At 46.4% G+C, this 17344-nt stretch overlaps 1 protein-coding gene across 2 annotated transcripts in view; it reads left to right on the top strand.

Annotated features, from left to right (window-relative positions):
* Positions 1-17344, top strand: part of CDH6 (cadherin 6) — a 202843-nt gene that overhangs the window by 89844 nt on the left and 95655 nt on the right. For both annotated transcript variants that reach the window (XM_077353451.1, XM_077353450.1), the window contains exon 2: positions 10823-11181. In XM_077353451.1, the coding sequence (XP_077209566.1) occupies positions 10954-11181 (228 nt within the window). In that variant the 5' untranslated portion in view covers positions 10823-10953. The remainder of the gene's footprint in view (positions 1-10822; positions 11182-17344) is intronic.

The raw sequence follows: 17344 nt of genomic DNA, 5'->3' as shown, positions 1-17344 counted from the left end.
TTGTGTGAAATGGCAAAATCCACCTGCACATGGTAGCTGAAGTGGACCCAAATTGCATTATTCAGCATGTGTAAAAGCATCCTATGTTTGCTTAACCTCTGAACAAAGCTTCCTCTTAAGTTTATGCAGAGCAGAAATAATGTATTGCTGTTTAGCTCAAACAAAGGAAAAGTTATAATATGGACCACACTATTCTCCTGTGGAATAGTGAGGTCCATATTATTAAGCAGGTTGCCAAATTTTGTACTCATGTGCTTAGCACACGGGAAAGACAACTTAAGTTTAATTGAAGGGTGTTTTAGAGGAATTTTACTGTGCAATTTTTTATAATGTACCTGTTAATCTTGCAACTTTAAATATTTTTAAATTTTGTATCTGTTCCCAGGTTATGTAATTTCTGCTGTGCAGTGTACTTTGCTATCCGTTTTATCTGGCCACCGTGCTGTATTAAATATATTTGATTTAATTTGATCTGATTTGTATTGCTGTTACCTTGGCTAACAAAAATTTAGAACTTCCTTGTCAAGGATGTAGTTAGTCCTGGATCATGCTAATTTTCAAATGTATTTACTTACCAATCATTTTCACCCCTATGTAGATATAGGATGGACCAAGCTTCCCAGGACTTGGGAGATAGAAGAAGAAGAGTTGGTTCTTATATGCTGCTTTTCTCTACCCCAAGGAGGCTCAAAGCGGCTTACAGTCACCTTCCCTTCCCTCTCCCCAGAACAGATACCCTGTGAGGGAGGTGAGGCTGAGAGAGCCCTGAGATTACTAAAGAAAAAGAAAAGTTGGTTCTTATATGCCACGTTTCTCTACCCGAAGGAGGCTCAAAGCGGCTTACAATCGCCTTCCCTTTTCTGTCCCCACAACAGACACCCTGTGAGGTGGGTGAGGCTGAGAGAGCCCTGATATCACTGCTCAGTCAGAACAGCTTTATCAGTACCATGGTGAGCCCAAGGTCACCCAGCTGGCTGCATGTGGGGGAGTACAGAATCATATCCGGCTCACCAGATTAGAAGTCCGCAGTCCTAACCACTACACCAAACTGGCTCTCAGGTTAAGCAGGATTAACATTGATTAGTACTCGGACGGGAGACCTCCAAGGAAGAAGAGGGCTGCTAAGTAGAGGCTGGCAGCGGCAAACTACAACTGCTCATCTCATGCCTGCAGCATCTCAGGGAAGGGGAGTTGCAAATCAACAGCATGTTCTCCTCCATGCTCCTGTCTGCCAACAACCTGTGCCTATAATCGTCATTTTAAGAATATATCTTTATTTTGACTGCTTCATTCTTTTTTTCCCCTGGTTGGGTGATCTTATTGAGTAAAGTTTAAAAAAAGAAAGGAAAGAAATACGAACTGGCATTTTGGAAATAATTACACTCCATTTTGACAATCTACTTATCCTTCTGAAGGAGGCGTTTTCCCTCAACGGCCGATTCCACTCTCAGTGGAGCTAGTAATCTGAAATTGTGACAGAGGGATGGACATAATGAGACTGTTCCCCAGCCCTTCCATTGAAAAGGATGGGGGTGTTTCTTTTTTCCAAATTGTCCTTTCTCCCTATTGTTCAATAGCATTTTCTTTGTGCGCGGCTATTATTTAGAAAGGGATGTTTCCGGGAAAGTACCGATGAAGAAGTCTAAAAGCTAATTCACAATCCAGGAGAATGGAGGGCAGCTCTCACCATAACTGCCTGTAAGAGGCATAATTTGAAAGCCATCTAAGAGCTGTTCTTTCCCTATTTTAAACCAAGTTCATTATACACGGCGCTGCAGTGCTGTATATCATCTGCAAGTAAAACAGAAATCATTCAAACGATTCTCCTAAGCAGACTTTCCTTGTTGATGCTCATTTCTCGGCTTAGCTATTACCCCCCTCACCTCCCGTACTCTCTTCTCCATTTTAAGTTTATTAGCACATGCAGCCGGCTCATTTAGAAATATCGTGCAGCATGCCGTATTCCCTTAGTTCTCCTCCAACGCTGGGGCTGAGAAATGTCTGGAGGCGGAGCCGGAAAAGGACAAGGTTGGGGAAAGGGAAGGAACCCTGCCGGGAATAATTCCATAGCGTTCACCCTCCGAAGCAGCCATTTTCCTAGGGCAGGCTTTCTCCAACAGGGTTTCTAGACAGCCCTGGAAGGGTTTCCCGAATGGGTGGGAGTTAATTATTTTTAAATATATGGTCATGTTGACTCACCCGCCCCCTCCCAAGATGGCCAATGATGGTCCGGGAGGGGGTGGGAAGGGGAGGGGCCCCTGGGTGGGCGTGTCCACAGCTCTGCTTTCCAACCATATTCTGAATGATTGCACCACTGCTGGGGTTTCTCAAAGCCTGGAGAATGTTTCAAGGGTTCCTCAACAGTAAAAAAGTTGAGAAAGGCTGTTCTAGGGGCACTCAAAACCTAGGCAGCCTAAAGGACTGTTACAAGTCCTTTCCCCTGTTACTTCTCATAATTCTCTTTCCCCATTGTGCTGCAGATCATAGAATCATAGAATCGTAGAATCGTAGAATCATAGAGTTGGAAAGGGCCATACAGGCCATCTAGTCCAACCCCCTGCTCAACGCAGGATCAGCCCAAAGTATCCTAAAGCATCCAAGAAAAGTGTGTATCAAGTTCGTCTTGCAAAGATTTTGAGAAACAGCACTTTTGTGAGAAGCCTGATTTATATAAGGAACAGTTTTACCCATATGGGGAGGGGGGGGGAGTTTAAGCTCGGTACAACATTTAAACTGGGACACTGTCAAGGACCTTACGTACATTACAAAAATAGACTCCAATAGCACCTTTAAGACCAACAAGGATTTATTCAAGGCGTGAGCTTTCGAGTGCATGCACTCGAAAGCTCACACCTTGAATAAATCTTTGTTGGTCTTTAAGGTGCTATTGGAGTCTATTTTTGGTGTGCTACTTCAGACCAACACAGCAACACTCTTGGATCTTACGCACATCAGTTCATGTCCCAGAGCATGCTCTATTGCTCTTACTCTTAAGTAGGGTTGTCAGATTCCCTCTGACCAACAGTGGCCTACCACAGCAACCGTTTTAAGAGGTTGGAAGAGTCGGAAATCTGGGGGAGAAGGCAAAAAGATCGACTGAGGAGGTCAGTTTCTCCCTGCTGTGTTGGGTGGCTTTACTAAATGGGAAGGGGATCCATCAGAAGATTCAGGAGGATCATTTTGGGTTCCTGAGAATTCAGGAGCAAAGCAGCCTGCTGGGCGGCATTGCTATGGGTGAATGGCACCTTAGGTCACTGCGCTCAGCTCGCCAGAGGCAAAGAGAACAGAGTTCTTGTACAATTAATCGTCATGCCGAAGAGGGGATTTGGGCAGATGCCAGATGTTCCAGGTGACCTGCCTTCCTTTCCCTCTGATTAATTTACTTGCCTTACAAAATGCGCAGTTGTGTTTGTTGCTGGTCTATGACTCACTCTTCAAAAGACAAACAAAACAGGGGGGGGAATAGTTGTTCCATTCAGCTATGTTGCCCCTCTGCATTATAATCGGATGTGCTTGTTCAGGGGGGATCTGTATAATCGCGTCAAGTTGTCCCCACTGCCACTGCAGGTGCAGGAGCAGTGCATCTGAATAAACCAATTCTTTGCCCACTGGAACACTCTTTTCCCCCTTTTGCTCCATCCTTGGTTTAGCCCAATGGTCCCCAACCCCCAGTCCGGGGACCGGTCCCGGTCCGTAGATCAGTCAGTACCGGGCTGCGGATCCTCCTCATCCTTCTTCCTGGCTACTGCCTCAGGGGCTGCCCTGCCACTCTGCCGCTGGCTCACCTTTGGTGCTCTCCAGCGTTCGCCATGGCTGGGGCTCCCCCTCGGCATGGCACTGCACAGCTGCTGCTGGTGGCGGGAAGTCAGGGGTGCCGGCGGGAAAGCGATTGGAGCAGGGGCTCAGGTGGCAGTGATGTCCCTCAGCAAAAGCCAACCCCCCCCCCCCCCGGGCCTCAGTAATGTTGTCAAGCATTGACCGGTCCCCGGTGATAAAAAGGTTGGGGACGACTGGTTTAGCCCTCTTTCCCCGCTTTTCACCCGAGACACAAAATGACGGCAGTTTGAAACGTTTACAGAACTCATCAGAGTTATGTCAATTTCTAGAACTAGAGAGATCAGCCCTATGGGACTGACCTTAGGCATGTCCTCCATGCGCGAGCCCTTACTCATACCCTACTCCTGCTTGGATGCGTGCCTTTCACACTCGGGCTCCAGGTGGCTCCGACAAGAGGCTTGTCACCACGAGGAAGATGAGTTAGGCAACATCCTTCCGGATTAGGGCCCCTGCTGTGGCGATCTGTAGCACATTGCAGCTGGGGAGACATTAAGAAGCTTTGTTTAACAGCTGCGATAGCATCCACAAGCCATCGTTCAAGCAGGGCAGGCGTGAAGACTCCCGTGTGGCATCAGAGCTGTGAAAAACAGTGAATTTCATGTGCGGAAAAAGCCTCCCCCCTCCCCCCGGAGTGATTTTTTCTCCTGGCAATTGATATTTTGAGAGCTGTTCCTTTAAAGCAGGGGTAGTCAAACTGCGGCCCTCCAGATGTCCATGGACTACAATTCCCAGGAGCCCCTGCCAGCGAACGCTGGCAGGGGCTCCTGGGAATTGTAGTCCATGGACATCTGGAGGGCCGCAGTTTGACTACCCCTGCTTTAAATAGTCATCCCGTCCTGGCTGAAGGAATCCAGCACAGGAGTAATGGCTCACTGTGAACTTAATCTACAGGGGTAATGGAAAGAAAAGACAAGAAGGCAATGCTTTGAGATGGGGGGTGAGTTCTGCCCCCCTCCCCTCCCCTCCCGGGCCCTCGTGAGACATCCAGCATGCCCTAACAGCAGGATAAGAGTTTAGCTCCTCTGTTCTGCTCTGTGCCCACAGACCCTTCCTCGCCAATAAGGAGGAGCCGTACGCAGGGAGCGAGAACTAGCCCGTCATCAGTCACTTTGCATGTGCACTCCGAGCAAACGGCAGACGACAAGCATGCTACTCCAGTGGCAGCCTGCCAGCCCTGCAAACGATCCTGGCACTAATTAACTCACCTGTGGAATTCATGCTTGGCGGCCGCGCTCTTTATGCTGGCCTCTGAAGCATGCTGCCGTGTGTGTGTGTGTGTGTGTGTGTGTGTGTGTGTGTGTGTGTGTGTGTGTTTGAAAGGCTGGCGGCCAAAAGGAAAGTTTCAAATGCTTTGCAAGGCCAGTAGTTCTACCTCAAGCGCTCCAGGCAGGTTTCAATGGCAGCTATCAAACAGCATCGAGCGGAAGAGGGGATGGAACCTGGTGACAGGTGAATGAACCCAGAGCCCCTTGGTAGCATTGTGCAGCCCAAGCTGCTGTTTCCTTGTATGACCTTCTCCGTTCGATACTTCTCAACAGTTATTTTTGCAGTGTCTTGTGCCCATTGGCTATAGTGGGCCAACTGGTACCCAGTACTGGGGCATTTTGCATACTGTATTATCTATCTATCTGTCTGTCCATCTGTCTGTCTGTCTGTCTATTTATTGCATGTATATGTTGCCATTTCCCAAGGGCTCAGGGCAGCTTACCACATCTGTAATAATAGATCTAAACCAGGAGTAGTCAAACTGTGGCCCTGCAGATGTCCATGGACTGCAATTCCCATGAGCCCCCGCCAATGTTCACTGGCATCTCACTTGGCATAAGATCTTCATGAAGCATGCCAAGATGGGGGTCTAGCCTTGAAGAGCAGTAAGAAGACATAGTAGTTGAGATGACAAGCCATCTAACCTTTTCTGAATTGAAACCATTTATTGAGGCTCAGATGCAGAAGGATCTGAAAATCAGAAGAATGTCCAGCTTCACAGAAACAAAGACATGGTTCAAAGTGTTGATCGAGAGCCAAAATATATTCATATGTATGAGAAATGTGTAATCACTGTTTCTGTATAGACTTCATTGAGATAAACCAGGGGTAGTCAAACTGCGGCCCTCCAGATGTCCATGGACTACAATTCCCAGAAGCCCCTGCCAGCGAATGCTGGCAGGGGCTTCTGGGAATTGTAGTCCATGAACATCTGGAGGGCCGCAGTTTGACTACCCCTGAGATAAACCATTAAGATAAAAAGTAGCAAATGTGAACTAACTTTGAAATATATTCTAAGGAGACATTTCAAATATAGATAACTTTGCATGGTGTTTTAAGTTGTGGTTAGCCCAAGAACGTGTGTCCTTATCGAGTGGGACAATTAGTCGGTGTTAGCAGATTATTTTCAAAGCCTATAAATACGGGAAGTTGAATGAGGAAGAGGTTCTCAGGAGGGGCTCCTTGCCTGGGCCCTGCTTACTTTTGGGATAAAAAACTTTTATGGACTCAAGTAATTGTTCGCCTTTCATCTTATAAAGGTTTAAAAAAATGATGGATGGACGGTATAATGTTTTGTGGATTTAGTCTGTATTAAGAACATGGTGCTTACGCTTTAATAAAGCATTTGCAATGGAAGAGGAGATTCCCTAACAGTATTTACTTCCGTACTATTCCCAGAATTAACCGTTAGCAGAGCAGAGGTATACTTTTGGCTAGGAGTTAAATGATTTGATAAAGGAAAGCTGACTAGATCAGGCCTGGCGTTTCTTGATGGCCCTGGAAGAGTTTCCTGAAAGAGTAAGAGTTAATGAATTTTTTAGTTCAGCAGTGGAATAGGCTGCCTAAGGAGGTGGTGAGCTCCCCCTCACTGGCAGTCTTCAAGCAAAGGTTGGATACACACTTTTCTTGGATGCTTTAGGATGCTTAGGGCTGATCCAGCGTTGAGCAGGGGGTTGGACTACATGGCCTGTATGGCCCCTTCCAACTCTATGATTCTATGATTATATATTTTAAGATTCATTAAATATTATTGGATTATATGATCATCTATGATCATGCTGACCCACCTCCCGCCCAAAATGGCCAGTGATGAGCCTGGAGGGGGTGGGAAGGGGAGCGGCCCCAGGTGGACATGAATGGAGCTGTACTTCCCAACCATATTCCACACAATACCACCCCTTCTGGCGTTTCTTGAAGCCTGAAGAAACGGCTGGACGAGATGCACAGGGTTTCTTAAGTGTATGCCTATGTCTGAATCAGGGCTGACCAGAGTCATTTGGAACTATTTGATACCCATCGTCTTTGAGTGCCCATGGGGCCATGGTTCAGTGTGACCGTTTACGCACTGGAGAGTTCATGCTGGGCTGCAGGCTGAAGTTTTAGTCGTGGCAGGTTGCCCCACCCTGCACCCACATGGGGGAGCATCTGGCCTGGTGCACCTCATCCTCCCCCGATTTGTGCTCCTGCATGGGAGCTAGGGCAGTGCATAAACGGTCTGTCAGTAAAATTGCTTTGCACCTGAAAGGTCCCACGTTCAGTCTGTGGGCTCTCCAGGTAGAAGAACTGGGTAGCAGGACAAGTGAGTGATGTGGAAGGCCTCCAGATTCTGGAGAATCAATAGTGACCTTGGCAGGCTCAGGTATCTTCTGTCGGATAAAACCCACCAGATGACGCATCTGGTAGCCAGATTTCGTGCCCAGATCTGTAAGCTTAGAAAATCAACACACGGTGACTGAGATGGAGATAAAATGAAATTTTTAATCTCAACTCACGTTTCCCCCCCCCTCTCTTTTTACTTTTATTGCAAAGACAAATATGATGAAGCACATTTTCTTATCTAGTGTGTATTTTTAGGTTGCAGATTGATATGGCTGTGATTGCATGGTGTTTGCGATTGTATTGGTCGAGGGCCGTAATAAGGACCAAGGTGAACCATTGGTCTGAGAAAACATCTTAATGCATTCCTGTTCGCTACCTTCTACTTGCAGCACACCGTGAGAGATTTATGGATTAATTTTATCCTTAGCCAAACTACTTGCGGTTCCCTCCAATTATAGAAGTATTGTGTTTCTTTCTCTCTTTTTTTTCCCACGGAAGTCTCATTAATGTGAAAAAAGAGTTTAATACATTTATTCTTCATGCTTCGGCTTGAAGGATACTCTCTTGGTGTGTCAGAATCAAAAGACGCCTTTTGCATTTCGTTCTGTTGAGCAAGAATTAACACAACAAAGACGTCAAGGAAAAGAGGCTACAGTTTGTAGGCTTTTGTACTGCGTAGTGCTAGAAGAATTGTCCTATTACGTTACTTTCTCTTCATTTTGGTCTGAAGGAGCTCAGTTGTGTTTTCTTTATTTTTTTCCCCCCTTCTGATGACAAATTAATTTCATAACACAATGCTGAGGGGGTTTTTTTTAGAAAACATTGCCACTAAACATCACTTCCCATAAAAAAAGAAACGTAACTTGTAACTTATGAAACATATTTCTAAGAGTGAAGACGGACGTAATTCTTCAACGGGGGCTCGTAGTGAGTTCTTCAGCTGCCATGTGAGATTGACTTATCAGTCAGAATGATACTCGTGCCCGAAAACTTAATGTGGGGTCAACTATAAATGTTTCCCCATGGTTGGGGAGAGACCGTGGCTGAGAGGCAGAACATCTATGTTATGTTCAGAAGCCCCCAGGCTCGGTCCCAGGCATTTTCAGTTTAGATCCGGGATGGCCAAAATGCGGCCCTCCAGATGTCCATGGACTACAATTCCCATGGGGCCCCCACCGCACAATGGCAGGGGAGTGGCATGCCACTCTCCCACCAAGTTGGGGGTGTGGGAAAACCATGGCCAGCTCCATGGCTCCGCAGAGCTGACAGAGGCGTGCAGTGTCACTGCAGGAACACCGTAGGTCAGGGGAGGAGGACAGCCATGAACCATGAACCCTAGCCGGCACAAGGGTATCTTTGTTAGCTTCAATAACAGGACATTTTATTGCTTCCAACAGGGTGAGTAGAATTAGAAATGGAGACTGCTAAGGCACACACTGGGCACATGCAACCAATGCACACATGAAACAGTATCTGAGGACTTGAGGCTGAAAGAGAGACTAGTTGTTGAGAGTTCATTTAAATTATACACAGATAGGGGCATTATAAGAGCCTCTTGTGGTGCAGAGTGGTAAGGCAGCAGAAATGCTGTCTGAAGCTGTCTGTCCATGAGGCTGGGAGTTCAATCCCAGCAGCCGGCTCAAGGTTGACTCAGCCTTCCATCCTTCCGAGGTCGGTAAAATGAGTACCCAGCTTTCTGGGGGGTGAACGGTCATGACTGGGGAAGGCACTGGCAAACCACCCCATATTGAGTCTGCCATGAAAACGCTGGAGGGCGTCACCCCAAGGGTCAGACATGACCCGGTGCTTGCACAGGGGATACCTTTACCTTTACCTTTAGAGGCATCATATTACAAAAACTGTTTGGGGGGTAGGGTGGAAGAAGTTTGTTTGCCCACTGCGAGTTTCTGTGTGTAAAGTGCTATCACATTGCAGCCAATTGATGGCATCCGAATCAAGGGGCTTTCAGGGCAAGTGGGAAGCTGTGGTGGTTGGCCATTGCCTTCCTTTACAGAGTCTTCCTTGGTGATCTCCCAAGTGCCAACCCTGCTCAGCTTCCCAGATCTGATGAGATTGGGCGATACCACACTGCTTTCCCTCCCTCACCGGGTACTGGCGGGCTAAGATTTGTTCTTGTTGCAGAGACAATGCAAAAAGTGGGAGGATGACTCTCCACGTACAACAAAAAGGAAATGACCACTCATTGATGGCGGCAGATCATTGAAAAGAGTGAGGCTAAATATGTCCAGTGGTTTGCTTTAAGGCAGGGGTAGTCAACCTGTGGTCCTCCAGATGTCCATGGACTACAATTCCCATGAGCCCATGGGGCTCATGGGAATTGTAGTCCATGGACATCTGGAGGACCACAGGTTGACTACCCCTGCTTTAAGGTCCTAAGAAGAGGAAGTACCTCGCTGGACAATAACGGCTTCCTTGTGTCTTTCGTCTTTACAGACTGAAAGGCACATAGCTTCTGCCGGAGTGCTCCTCTTCATTTAACGCAGTGGTAGTCAACCTGTGGTCCTCCAGATGTTCATGGACTACAATTCCCATGAGACCCCACCAGCATTTGCTGGCGGGGTCTCATGGGAATTGTAGTCCATGAACATCTGCAGGACCACAGGCTGACTACCCCTGATTTAACGTACCCTTTATTTCCTGAATAAAAGCAGTGCCTGTAATAATAATCAGTGCCTGTAATCATGTTAATAAAAACAGTAGAAGAGAATGCGGATATTGTGTGTGCCCACACAAGAAAGACACAAAAGGTGCACAGGCGGTGGGGTTTACACTTCCACAGACATACATTTTTGAGAATCCTATCATTGTTGATGGGCACTCCATGATTCCCACTACAAAAAATGCCAGTGTTCCCGACCACAATTGCTTTTGACATAAGGAGAGGAATCGCCCACATGAACACCGGAAGCCGCATGAACACCGGAAGCCCCCGTCCCCAAAAAACAGCATCTGGAGCCAGGCGGGGTCTTGCTCTGCCCATTACCCATTTTAAGATTACAGCAGTAATATTCTGCTCAGGATGCAGACAGAAAGGGGGGTGGAATTAGAAGGGACATTTTGGATTACATTAAATATTATAGCATCTTTTAAAATACAAGTTGCCCAAACGAGTACTTTTTTAAGTGGAATAAAAGAGCAAAAAAAACCCTGAAAGAGAATTGCTGTTATTCCTCCCACTCCTGGTAGATACTGCATTCACTTTATGTAGAGGGACACTTGTCATGTTCAAGAACGGAAAGCCAAATAGGATTATTGGGGGGGGGAGGGTTGCAATTGTGTCTGCCTTTTTGTCATTGTTGCTATTACAATGAATGCTAAGTAGCTCTGCCAACTCTTGATAAATTGGCATTTCTTTTCTTTCTGTTTTTCCCGTTTTCAGAGCTCTACGGAGACCCAAGCATAGAACATCAAGGCGAGGAAGACAAAAGGAATGAGATTGGTTTGGGTGCAAAAGAACCAAGTTTGCGTTTAGGTGAAGAAAGAGACCGTCGCTCGCTTTGGGCTGCCACCATGAGAACTTACCATTGCTTCTGGCTCCTTGTCTGGCTTGGCCACCCCCACCAAAGTTCCCCCACTCCACTTTCCAAAAGGACTAACGGCTTCCTGGACCACCCCAAAGTGTTGGATACATCTAGAAACAGCAAGGAAGAGCTTCATCGTTCCAAAAGAAGCTGGATGTGGAATCAGTTCTTTCTCTTAGAGGAGTACACAGGGACCGACTATCAGTATGTTGGCAAGGTAGGATACCCCCCCCACACACACACACACACACACCCCTCCCAAAAAATTACTTCTTATTCTGATGTCTCTTGCAATGCACAAGCCAAAATGGCATGGCCATTCTGTCATCCAGGCTGTCTCTTATTATGGTCTTCTGATCCACGGTCCTTAGCCAAGAGCCAATTGCCGGGTGTAATTCAGCAGTTGCACTAATAATGGAAGAAGGGGGTGAAAAATAAAAACCAGTCTGACTTGTAGAACGTCAGTAAAATCTGCAATTGGATCTTTTCTTGGTCTTTGGACAGGGAAGTCACCCCGTGGCACGACGGAATTCTTCGGGGAACCAGCAGCAAAGAGAATTAATATTGATCTCTTTTTGTCAATAGAGAGACATTTATTTACACCGTTTCAGAATCTGCTTTGGGGAAACTGTTTTGTCCGAGTATGCTGCTTGGCGCTCGAAGTGTTGAATAGTGATGCGTTTCTAGTTTCCTTTCTTTCCTGATGCCATGAGTCAGCAAGTGCATTTCGAGTGCTAAGCGCACTGCAAGTTACTTTGTAGGATTGCTTGTAAATCTAGAAGAAAAATCGTTGGGGTGTGCCTGGTTCCATCATACCACGGTTTACAAGCAGGAGGACGGCCTCCCTTGATATGATCCGATGCTTGACCTTCATGTCCTTTGTGTAGCAAGCCCCTGATGGTTATGACGTTCTCAGCAGCATGTTTCTAGTAATTCCCTGATCGAAACAGAGCAAAGGATGGAAATGAACTGTAAAACTGGTGTATCTAGAGTGGCTTCCATGGATGTCAGAATCATGTGGAGGGGAAAATTACCTCCCAGAAGGGAATCTTTGGAAAAGTCTGATGCTGGTTCTGCATTTTTTATGCCACAAGTAGCCAGTAACAACTGTGGGGGGGTAGCAGGTAGGTTATGCTCCTTATGGAGGTTAACAGAACTAAGCAGGAGCTGGTCTCTGGACTTGTTTGTCCTATCCGGATTCTGGTGAGAGCTGGTCTCCCAATTGTTGTCTTTAAGTCCAATTGTCTATTTCTAGACATGGCTATGGATGTGTTTGGGAGAGCAGGAGAGACAAAATGGCTGGGCAGGGGAAAGGGACAGCAAACATTCACAGGTGATTGTCTTGTTTGGCTCTTCTTCCAGCCATGGAGATGCTGGTAACCATATCAACATCGTGTAGGGCTATAATATTGCCTTTTTAAATGCCAGGTTGGTCATAGGTAAAGCAGTGGCCACTTAGGATGTGTTTGTTTGTTTAATTCATTTGTATCCTGCTTTTCTCCTCCATGGGGACTCCATTGGTTTAATTCTCCAATCTTCATCTCAGCGTTTATTGAAGGTCTTTGGTCCATGAATGGTCTTCCTTGTTTCAACAAGGGTGAGGACTTTGTCCGTAGTGGCCCCCATCCTGGGCAAGCTACTGCCTGAAGTGGTGTGTGTCTTTCTTAGGTTCTGCAGGACATAACAAGCTGCTCTTTTTTGGGCAGCCTCTGGGTGATTGTGATCCATGGAGTAGCTGGAAGCTTTCAGCTGTGTCTTCACCATGCACACACCCTACCCTGCTTGAGAGTGGATGGATTTTATTGGAGGGTAAACATTGTGCATTTTCTGAATGTATCAGGTGTGTTTTATATGCTGTTAGCTGCCCTGCATCTCATTCAGGGGGCCAGAAGTGGGATATATATTTGATTAATAAATAAGTCTAGATGAAAGACCTGGCATGGTAGACATCACCCAGACCCGGCCTGGATTGGGGGTGGGGGAGTGGGGGGGGATATTAACTTTTTCCAATTAATCCCACTCAGTGATACAGGAGTCACTGCTCACTTCTTCAGATACAGCTAAAATTTGAGTCTACTTGTCTTTATATCTTGGAGAGTAAAGTGATTTCAGATGCCAAATGCCAATAGCAGGTGAAAGCCAATAGCAGATGAACAATGATAGCAGGCATGATTGGATCCAGTGTGATATGCAGGGAGGTAGTCGGTCTGGAGAAATCAGCATTGGTAATGAGACAGGAAACCTACGTCTCTATTCATTCCTGGGGATTGCAATGTATTGAGCTTCATTATCAATTGCATTCCAACAGCCTCTTTTCCTCATCTCCCTTTGAAATCCCTTTGAAAGAGTACTGCTGCTCTTAGGTCTTAGGCATCTGGCATCACTCTGCTGTCCAGATAAAAGGACAGATGGACTCACATTCTAGTTGTATAGAAAGAAGGGACTAGTGACTCGCGAAAGCTCACACCCTGCTGTGGATGTTGATAGTCTTTGAAGCGCTTTTGGACTCTTGCCGTTTTCATCTGTTGCAGCCATCCTAAGACAGGCCCATCTTGATCTAAACGCTGGAGAATGAGATTCCTGGCTGAACTGGGAGGAGGACACAGTGGGAGAAAAAAGTGACAGGCCATATTTCTCTGAGTGTGACTGGCACATTACTTTGCAAAGTATGGAAAAGACAGATGGTATATAAATGTCAGTGAGTCCAAAGCTTTGGGCACTTCACAACTGGCCTTCCCTGTACTCTGGGGTGTCAAAACTTCTCGAATCCTTGTAGTTGAGCAATTAGCCATGGGGCATGAAAGACACACGGATGGATCAGTGGGTATGGCTGAAGTGCTAGGAAGACCGTGCTGGATGCAAATGTCTCATTGATCAACACGATACATTTTAAATGAATAACAAGTGAAAAGAGCCAGCAAAGGCAATGGGCTTTCTATCCAATTTATACATAGACACAATTAGCAGTGAATTTGCATATAACTGGCAAGTTGCATCCTGTGATTCTTTACAAAGGGCAGCGATGACTATTATGCACAGAGGGCAGTGATTTTAATTTATTCCAGTGGAGCTAATCTGATTGTGAATCAAGGAGTGATGATGGGGATCGCTCAGAACCTACTTTGCTTGTAAGCAAATGCTGAACTGGTAATCCGCCCAACTGTTCATCAAGGGGACTGAATGGTATTCTGAAAAAGAACGGCCTGTCCATCGTATAAGCCTTCAAAGCCAGAGGGATTTCCTTCCTATAACACCAGGAACTCTTCTCCGAAATAAGCCGAGATATGTGAAATGAAGCAAAGCAATGCCCAGAGCAGGTTTAATTAGGGAGTTTTATCCCTACAACAATAACCCTGTGAGATTGAGTGGCACCTTTAAGAACTAGCATTATATTCAAGGTATAAGCTTTTGTGTGCGTGCTCACTCCTCAAATACATTCAAGGGGGGGGGGAGCTGTATTGGTCTGAAGTAGCACAACCAAATCTGAGTCCAGGAGCACCTTCAAGACCAACAATAAATCTTTTTTGGCCTTCAAGGTGCTCTTGGACTCAAATTTGGTTGTGCTTCTTCAATGACAGTGAAACAGAATTTCCTCAACCATTTTGTATAGCAGTGGTCCCCAACCTTTTTATCACCGGAGACCCCTCAACGCTTGACAATTTTACTGAGGCCCGGTGGTGGGAGGGGGGGGTAGTTTACTCCTCTGCTCTCAACCACTGCCCTAAGGCTCTCTGATCGCTATGGTAATGTTTAAACATCCCTTCAAAATAAGATACAGACACGCTACAACAATGAACATAAGGAACATTTTATTTTCATGGAAATTTGAACTCACGACAATGACAAATCAATGGGAACCCTGAGCTTGTTTCTCTGCAACGAGATAGTCCCATCTGGGAGTGATGGGAGACAATGACACCCAAAGTGTGTTGCAAAGGGCCGTGGGGATGAACTAAAGAGCCGGGGGGGGGGGGAGAAGGTGTCCTTGGCAGCCCACCTCCAATTAGTCGATGGACCACATGTGGTCTGCGGCCCATAGGTTGGGGATCAGTAACGTATAGGAAGGGAGCCAGTGGGAGGTGGGGTAAGTTACCAGGAAGGGCTAGTTAGAGTCAAAATGCATGAGAAACTGGGAATTTTTAACAACTAAACCTTCATCCAGTCCTCTCTCTACCTGTGTGCAACGGTTGAAGGAATCCTGTTTCACTGTATCTGAAGAAGTGTGTTTGCACACTCCCTTGAATCAGACTTCCTTGGCCTGAAAGGTGCCACCGGACTCAGACTTTGTTCTCCTGCTTCAGACCAGTACAGCAACCCCCCTGAACCTGTGAGATAAGTTAGGCTGAGAGAGGCAGTGAAGGGTAAACTTCTTGGAAAAGTGGAATTTGAAGCCAGGGCTGAATCTGCACTTACTTTGTTTATTCCATTGTGGATCCTGCTGAATCCAGATCGAATTGAACTCAGGTCTTCCTCCCCACCCCCACCCCCATTGAAACAGAAAAGTGTTTTGCGCATGGTTAGGGAAGATCGGAAGGGGAGGGGGGAGCCAAGCGCAGCAGGAGCCTCTTTCTTTCTTTTCTTGAACGAGGGGGGGGGGGGAGGATTGGAGACAGCAGAGGAGGGATAAAAAAAACCGAAGAGGCAAATCTCTACTGAGAGAAGTTTAGGCTTCTGGAGCTTCTGCTGAGAAAAGTTAGGCTTCCCCTTTAAGCCTGGAAACCAGGAACTGATGCCCTCGCCAATCAGAGCTTCTCTACCATGGAGGTCAATCCCAAATTCCAAACAGGCAGAGCTCAGCCGGCTTTCTCATCCTTTCTCAATCCGATTCTTCAAATATTGAGGGTTATATCCACTCTAAGATATTGCAGGATAAAGGTAGGGTTACTCCAGATCAATCATGCTTGTGGCAGAGAGAAAATTTAAATTGGACAAAATCAAAATGGAAATCGCATTCAGTGGAAATGGTAGGGACTGAATCGACCTGGGATTGGACTAAAAGCTCTGTGCAGATTCAGCCCAGGTCTCCTGGATCATTGTCCAGCCATCTGACCACTACAGCATCTGGCCTATTGCCTACTCACGTTGTGCCACAATGCTCCCCTCCATCTCCCAAGGCAAGATGCTCTTCTTCATTAATATAGAAAGATCACTGAAAAATCACATACTCGGGGCCAAGCCCGTTGCATTCAGAAATACCAGATGGGGTGCCAGATGGGGGTGGTGGTGGAAGAACTCTGTGGATGGCCTCTCCCTCCCCCCCCAGATGTGGAAAGGCTCCAGGCTGGAGTCCACTGGGAAGGGAACTCACCAGCAGGGGCAGCTCTACACAGCAGGGATCTGCAGCCTCCGAGCCTCGGAGGGAAGTGAAAGGAGCAGAGGGTTGTCAAGGGTGGGGGACAGAAGGGGGACAGTTCTGTTCTGGACAGACAAGCAAGCTGGTTGGAGGAGGAGGCACTCAAGGGTGGGACAGCTGCCCTGAGTGGTTGTTAGTGCTGAGACCAGATCCACCTCCCAGACCTTACCAGAAATGTTAAGTGGAACATATAATTAATGAATTTATACCCAGTCTATTGGCCAAATTGATTCTCACATAGCCACCGCTTAGAGATAGTTTTTATGTAGCGATTCTTCTTGAGGTGATTTCCGGTTCTTCCCAGAGTGCTTTGGAAATGCTAGCCCTTGCATTAGCACTGGAGATTTAGAAATCACCATGTATTCCTTGTATCAGTTGAGACAAGACTGAAGCACAGAGCTTCACGTAGCATGTGCAAAGTTGGAACAATAATATTTACCAGTTTGGGAAACTTCTGAGCTGGTAATATTCAAGTATACCTTATATCCTGAGCACACGTGTCGGGAGCAGGGAGGTACATGTCATCTGGCAGATGGACGGGGCACTTAGATGGTGGCATAAGGAGGAATCAAAGCACTTAACTATTTATTCTAATCTAAATGGATTGAAGCTCTTATTTTCCAGGGCCAACAAAGTTCCTGATCATGCATGCTGCTAATGAGCTTTAACTGCTTTCAGTTCTCACATCTTTTTGACTAAGGATGGGTCTTTTCTGTGACTTCTTGCAAGTTGTGTTGTGCCACCTAAATTTCATTGTTTCATTGAGTAATTTGAAATGGCATTTCATAAACCTGCTCAGAGTATCTTTTGCCCAATCCAGACTTATTGCATTTCTGTTTCCTTCAGTTATGCATTATATTCCCCCTCCCCAAGTTGTTTCTCCCTCTCTCTATTTTATCCTTACAACAACCCTGTGAGGTAGCTTAGGTTAAGAGTATGTGACTCACCCTAGGTCATCCAGCCCACTCCCATGGCAGAGTAGGATTCAAACCTGGCTCTCCCAGATTCTCGGCCTGCACTCTAACTA

Source organism: Paroedura picta, chromosome 9 (assembly GCF_049243985.1).
Source record: "Paroedura picta isolate Pp20150507F chromosome 9, Ppicta_v3.0, whole genome shotgun sequence".
Classification (NCBI taxonomy): Eukaryota; Metazoa; Chordata; class Lepidosauria; order Squamata; family Gekkonidae; genus Paroedura; species Paroedura picta.
This window is presented reverse-complemented; position numbering and strand designations above follow the sequence as displayed.